This window comes from Anopheles cruzii, chromosome 2 (genome assembly GCF_943734635.1).
Source record: "Anopheles cruzii chromosome 2, idAnoCruzAS_RS32_06, whole genome shotgun sequence".
Classification (NCBI taxonomy): domain Eukaryota; kingdom Metazoa; phylum Arthropoda; class Insecta; order Diptera; family Culicidae; genus Anopheles; species Anopheles cruzii.
The window spans coordinates 23,968,491-23,975,139 of NC_069144.1; the positions used below are offsets into that span (position 1 = coordinate 23,968,491).

General features: G+C 49.0%; 2 protein-coding genes across 2 annotated transcripts; one reads left to right on the top strand and one right to left on the bottom strand.

Annotated features, from left to right (window-relative positions):
- Positions 1-1,818: 1,818 nt before the first annotated feature.
- On the top strand, positions 1,819-3,619 carry LOC128267268 (protein angel homolog 2). Its single transcript, XM_053004073.1, has 3 exons — positions 1,819-2,534; positions 2,593-3,048; positions 3,119-3,619. The coding sequence occupies exons 1-3, from the start codon at positions 1,887-1,889 to the stop codon at positions 3,542-3,544; spliced, it is 1,530 nt and encodes a 509-aa protein (XP_052860033.1). The 5' UTR covers positions 1,819-1,886; the 3' UTR covers positions 3,545-3,619.
- A 158-nt stretch (positions 3,620-3,777) lies between these two features.
- On the bottom strand, positions 3,778-5,424 carry LOC128267567 (serine/threonine-protein phosphatase 2A regulatory subunit B'' subunit gamma-like). Its single transcript, XM_053004432.1, has 2 exons — positions 5,344-5,424; positions 3,778-5,279 (listed from the first exon to the last, which is right to left on the bottom strand). Exons 1-2 carry the CDS (start codon positions 5,396-5,398, stop codon positions 3,940-3,942), a joined length of 1,395 nt encoding a protein of 464 aa, XP_052860392.1. The 5' UTR covers positions 5,399-5,424; the 3' UTR covers positions 3,778-3,939.
- Between the last annotated feature and the right edge of the window lie 1,225 nt (positions 5,425-6,649).

Consider the following 6,649-nt stretch of genomic DNA (forward strand, 5'->3'; position numbering starts at 1 on the left):
TTGTTGGAATATCGATTGACTGAAAATCACTTGCATCACTTGTCGCACGTGTCACGGTTGCACTGATTCTCTCAACCCAAATGGCACACGATGGCAACGCGATCGATCGGTTTTTTTTCTGTTTTCTGCCACGAAACTGAGGGTAAAAATAAAATAGAATTTAGTTACAACAACCCTACGTTATCCCTTTAAGTAATCAGTAAATCCGGGAATAAAAATGATTCGTTAGATTCATCTTAAAGCTTCGATTTACCAGTCACACGAATCAGCAACCGATCAAGAGAAAGAAACAGTCCATTCGGTTTGACACTACGATTAACAAATGAAATCATAAATATGCTGCGGCTTCTTCACCTCCACTGGCCGATCGTGCCAGCAGGTACAACCCTCTCGTTTCGTCGAACTTTTTCCACCCCTTGTTTTTTGCTTCTCATTTCCACACCGCTCTTTCACGTGGGTTTTTTGCCGTTTCGCCGTCTTCCTTCACACTTTGTCACCCGCAAGCAACACCCCGATCTTTCTTCCGCTCGAGGACTGCAGCGGCGACGGCGACGACGCACGGCGGGCTTTCTGGAATTCCAACAATTTCACATAAACAAACGGTGGCACCCAAGAGAGCAAGAGCCCACACACTCTTGCCACCGATCCGCACGCACACACACATACAAATGTGAACACACACTACACAGAAAGTTATGCGAAGCTTTCCTGGTGGTGGCGCAGCGGAATCTCTTGGCTGGCTGATCGTAGGGCGAATAAGTTTAAACCTCCTTGTGTGATGGTGTGCTGCTTCGGTCGACTGCTTCGTTGTGTTGGTGTTGCTGGTGATGCTGCTGCTGCTGCTGGCGATCCTGGGCCAACGGGTCAGCGAAATGGAAATAATCTAACAAGAATCCGATGTCAGCACCATCGATTCAACGCATAACCATTAGCTGTACACCAAAATTGCAACCACAATGCACCACGATCGAACAACTGAATCCAGCCGAACCGCGATTGCCCACACCGAAGCCTTCGCGCTATCCGCTGGCCATCTCCTTTGCTTTATCTGCTCGCGTAAACCATCAGGCAACCTGGCATTGGCACGAGCATAATTGAAACTCACGCTTAATCTCGCGGACCACCGTTGATCGCCCTTAGGACGACACCCGATCGCAACAATTCTGCACGCCGCCGTGCGACACCTTTTACCGTGACACTTTTTCGATGTCCGTCCGAGCTATTCCATCTTCGTGCCCCCTTTGCAAGCGGAATGCCAACGAGAGAAGGTTCAACACGATCGTTTCCTTAGCACCCACATGCACACACACACACACACAGCAGGCTTTCGCGTGGAGTGCTACATACACATAAACTAGCATAAATCCATGCAGACCGGAATTTTATGCAAGAGAGAAGGTGTTGCGTGCAACAGTTCTTTCCTCCCCAAAAGCAGCAGAAATGACCGAGTAAAGACTGTGCACAAATATGTTCATTTTGCTACGTCTGAATCAATCGTGTTTAGCAATAATCTATGAAGAGGGTACCTTACTAAAGCTATTTAAAAAAGTCTAAACAGTGTCAGGAAGCTCATCGATTATGCCTTAATTTATCAATAGATCACTATTTTACGTTGTGGCATTGCTTACATTGTATTCTCATTGCAAGTAATTGATGTATCCAATCAAAACAATTCTCGCAGAAATGCCGTTAAAAATACAACCGCCAATAATTGCAATTGCAAATATTTTTACACATCAACTGTCAAAACGCGCACCAAACGTCAAACAGTCACCGGAAAGTGATTACGTTCTTTTGTTGATCCTGCTTGCGGAGTCTCGCGGTTATTGCCCGTAAAAAAGCAGAATCAGCCGTGCCAAACGACCCTCCACGATACCGGTACGTGAATGAGCCAACGGCTGCAATCGGTGCTCGCAATCAGTTCTCGACACGTGCAAAATTACGGCCGACGACGACATTTGTGGTGTTTCCTGTGCAACAATGTTGACTCCGGTGGAACAGCAGCAAGCCATGTGATGGATCCAGCAACCGCGACCTTCCAACCTCCGGTGCGACTCATGCACCAGGGCGCCTACTTTGATACCCGGCGTCGCTGGCAGTTAACTGGCAACGGCACCGAGCAATCGTTACCCACCAAACGGAATGCGGCGCAAGGGAAACCGACCCCGACGGAGACGGCAGGCTATCGTTTCGAGTTTACGCTCATGAGCTACAACCTACTGGCACAGGATTTACTCGAAGACCACGCGGCCCTGTACCGCAGGAACGATTCGCGGGCCCTACCGTGGAACCACCGGCTCGATCGGCTGCTGGCGGAGATCCGTTACATCCGGCCGGAAGTGTTGTGCGTGCAGGAATTGCAGGAAAATCACCTTCATCAGTTCTGCAACGGTTTGGCCGACTTTAGGTACCAGATGCTGTACAAGAAGCGCACCGGGGGCGACAAAACGGATGGCTGTGCGGTGTTCTTTCGGAGCGACCTGTTCGAGCTGATCGCCCACCACGAGGTGGAGTACTTTCAACCGAACGTCAACGTAAGTACCGGAGGGGGATACGTTCGAGACGTTTGTTGCTGTAACTCCTTTGTTGTAGAGACTAAATCGTGAGAACGTGGCCATTATTGCCAAGCTGGTGTTGAAGCAGAACTCGCAGACGAAGCTCGTCGTCTCCACGACGCACTTGCTGTACAATCCACGCCGACAGGATGTCCGCTTGGCCCAGATACAGGTGCTACTGGCCGAGCTCGATCGTTTCGCGTACAGTGGCCGGATGCCGAACGGTGTTCCGCAGTACGACCCCGTCATTCTGTGCGGTGACTTCAACCTGCAACCGTTCTCTGCCCCGTACCGGCTAATGACGGACGGGTGCCTGCGCTACGATCAGCTCACGGCCCGGACGCTCGAACAAGATGAGTGCGCATACGATGAGCTGGCGGGAAAAACGTTTCTCCCCCCGTGGCTCGGCATTACGGACCAGTGTCAGCATGACACGCTGCACGATCGTGATGTTACTCACCCGAACGTGGTTCCCCCTCAACAGCGGACGCGGGTAATTTTGTCTTCCACGTTGAGCCCCCTTTTAAACGGTTGATAACCGATCCGGTTATGCTTTATTTTAGTTGCACCACTCGGAAGGGGTCGCTTTGGAAGGAACGGAAGCTCCTAAAATCCACCAAAAAGAATCCAAACACAGTAGCTTCGCTTCCGGCTCTCTAAAGCATCGGTTTGTGTTCAGCTCGGCTTACAACCACGGACCGCAAGACCCGTCCGGGGACGACGCCATGCGAGAGGCAACCACCTACCAGGACCGTTGGATAACGGTCGACTACCTGTTCTACACACCATACCGCTCGGTAGCGGAGTGCAGTCCGTCGCTGCCAAACTGGAACCTTGAGCTACTCGGCACGTACGCACTGCCCACGGTGCAGCAATGTAGAGGCGAACCTTTACACATACCGAACATGTTCTACGGGTCGGATCATTTCTCACTCGCCGGACGCTTTCTGCTGTCCACTCCGGGTCTTTGCTCTGGGCGTCGGAAGTGAGATGTTTTAACCTTGTTGACACCGTGAGCAATTATTACGAAATCTGCAATGAATGAATATGTTTTTAATTGAGAAGCACCGTTAAAACGATGAGTACTATTTAACAGCACTTTCCACGGTATTTAGCTAAAAAAAAGAAAGGTAAGGCATCATTTATTTTCAGTCATGGTTGCTGTTGAATACAGTTTGAGAGATTCGATATAGTTTATGCCGAAAAACGGCTACAGTTGAGATACTGATACTGGGATTCTTCCCCGAGACACGCCGCGTCCGTTAGCGGCAGGCCGGTTCGGTGTTGGAATGTTCGTTTGCTTTTAAAATACCGTTCGACACTCATCTTCCTCCATCAGACCGTGGGACCCGTTGGCAGTGCGGGTTAGCGGGTTCGCGTTGTATCATAAACTGTTCGCTTCCTCGCTACCGGCCGACGTGACCATCACTTCTCGGTTTTCGTACGCCCAAAACTTGTGGAACTCGATCAGAATCGAGACGACGGTTTCGCCGTGGCCACAGTTGAGCATGTCCTTCAGTGTGATGCGAGTCGGGTCGGCCGGTTTTACCATGTCAAAGATTTCATCCTTTACGTCGTCGAAGTTGATTGGCTCGGCTCGGTGAGCCGACAGTTCGTCCTGGATGCCTTTGAAGAAGTAGTTCAGCGTGAACGCCGTGAGGTAGCCCTTGTGCTCGACGTCGAGGATGCGGAACAGATAGTGCAGACTCTGCGGTTCGGAACGGTTTTCGAGCGCCAGCACAAAGTCGAGGTAGGTTTTGTAGTCCATCTCGCCGTCGTAAGTGAGACACTCGGCAAAAACACGATCCAGGAAGATGGGCGTTAGCGTTCCGGTGCCGTACCCGATCAGCTCCTTTTTGCTCAGCATCCCGTTGTGGTCCTTGTCGAGGTTCAGATAGTGTCCGTACACGCTGAGTGCCGACGGGGCCGAGAACCAGTTCATTTCCTGCGCATCCTTCGGTATCTCTTCGTCGCGCAGTTCCAGCAGGTCGTCGAGAAAGCTGCACGTCAGAATGTCTCGAATACGGATGCGGCCGGTGCGCAGTGGATCGAGAAAGAAGAAAAATTTCCGCACCGTGGTGCACACGTAGAAACTGTGAAACGATTTTTCGAGCCCTTCCAGCTGCGGGAAAGTGGGAATCAGCTCGAGAATGTACGACTCCATATCGGACTCGCTCAGGTACCCTTGGCCCGTGTAATCGTACAGCGACAAACCGATCCGCGTTTGCTGTAGCCAAACCTTGCGCATCGCGTAGTTGAACAGCGACATCACGCTCACTTTTCCCGGGTAGCTGCTGGACGCGAGCAGCCTGGCGAACGTCGTAGCCGTCAGAAAGCGCTGGAACTTGTCCCCCGCTATGGTGGCCACTTTGCAGTAGCTCTCGTAGTTGATGTACTGCTCGTCGTCCATCGCCGGGGGCGACTGGTTCTTCTCCAGCAAACTCCACAGCATTTTGAACTCACTGTTGTCGAGCAGCTCCTTGCTGCGTTTCTGGAGAAACAGCGTCCGTGCTTCTTCGCGCAACTTTTGCGCCAAGGAATCGGCACCCTTCGGCAGGTCGAAGTGAAACTTCGGTATGTAGCGGTAAGACGCATCTTTTCGGGGATCGTCCTGCTCGTGCGGCAGCGGCTCCTTCCTGTTTAGTGCCAGCTCGGCCCGATACTTCTGGAACAGTATATCTTCAATCTCATCGTCTGAGTGCTTCGTATACTGTTGGCGCACATCTGCACACACAAACGAGAATGAGAAAATTAGTTTTGAAACTTTGACTAAGCCAATGAAAGTTACCATGCCGAGCGACTTTGTTTAAATTGGCCAAAAGTGTTGCGCGAAAATCCCCCATCGTAGTGAAAACCAAACATTATTTTCGTAAACAAACAATTGCGGCTCACGAAAATGACAAACAAACTGACAGCAAAAATTTCCCACAGGGTGTTTCCTCTCTTTTTGGAACTATATATTCATTGACAGCATGCTTAACTGACAGCATTCGTAAACCCAAACTATTTCAATTCGAAAAATTCTTAATTAACTGCCGACACGTGGTACTGCTTCGTTCGTTACGTTCGTCAATTGAATGGGTTTGTGAAAATAAGTAACTAAAACTCTGAATTAAAATAACAACTACTTGTATGCTCGTACGTGCCATTTATTGCAATAAACTGGTTTTGCTTTGCAATGCTGCCGCGCTTTTCACAATAGTACAAATCCTTCCCTCAACTTCACCATTCACTGTTTCCGTGTTTGTTGTTACCGTAGCATCTCTCATCCGAGCCCAATTTTCCTTTCCTTTTTCCAGGAAACGGGGGTTTTCATTTTACAATCACAACATATTGTTCGTCAAGTTCATAACTAAACTTTCACCATTTGCCTACATAACGGTCTGGGGTCTGCCAAGTCTTCTAGCCAGCATTTATGCGCTTTATAGTCAAAACCCTCAGCCTTTAACCTGCAAATTTAGTGTCGCCTGTCATGACCGATACAGATTTCAATCAACTACAATCAATGGGAGCTACCTTTTTCACGACTTATCTACCACGCTATAATATTTCAACATTGTTTAGGAGAATTTCATCAACCATACAACAAAAGACAGCAAGATAAATAAACACACTCGGTTCAGATTTGTAGTAAAAAACAGCTTCTTCCTCCTGGATGGCTGTACAAATTGAATGCTTTTGGGTACTGGTAAAGGAATGTGACCAAAGGTGTTCCCTAATAATAAATCTAATAATGCAGCTCGTGAAGTTTTAGTTTTGTTGTGAAATACATGTCCGCCCCAAATTGCGAAAGATCGGCCGAGTAAATATATACGTATTTATATTTTATGTCACGTTTTAAGGTTAGTGTCCAATGCTCGCATACACCCCTCGCGCTACTCGGGGTATGGTATGAATCTGCTTTATCAATAAATAGTAGTATTTACGTTCGATAAATATGCTTTTGCTTAGTTTCATTTAAATAGATCATGCCATTCTGTCTCCGCGCGGAGTGTGTTCGTACATCGAGTGGGGTTGGCTAGGCTTATGACGATTCCGGCGATGGCCTTCCGGCTCACCCGGTCCAGGTTCCTCCTGGGCATTAGAGTTTTGCA

Bases quoted from the DNA above. Each gene is read 5' to 3' on its own strand.
- LOC128267268 (XM_053004073.1), top strand. From the start codon at position 1,887: ATGAGCCAACGGCTGCAATCGGTGCTCGCAATCAGTTCTCGACACGTG. The intron at 2,535-2,592 runs GTAAGTACCGGA...CCTTTGTTGTAG, and splicing joins ACTTTCAACCGAACGTCAAC to AGACTAAATCGTGAGAACGT. The intron at 3,049-3,118 runs GTAATTTTGTCT...GCTTTATTTTAG, and splicing joins CCCCTCAACAGCGGACGCGG to TTGCACCACTCGGAAGGGGT.
- LOC128267567 (XM_053004432.1), bottom strand. From the start codon at position 5,398: ATGGGGGATTTTCGCGCAACACTTTTGGCCAATTTAAACAAAGTCGCT. The intron at 5,280-5,343 runs GTAACTTTCATT...TTGTGTGTGCAG, and splicing joins AAACAAAGTCGCTCGGCATG to ATGTGCGCCAACAGTATACG.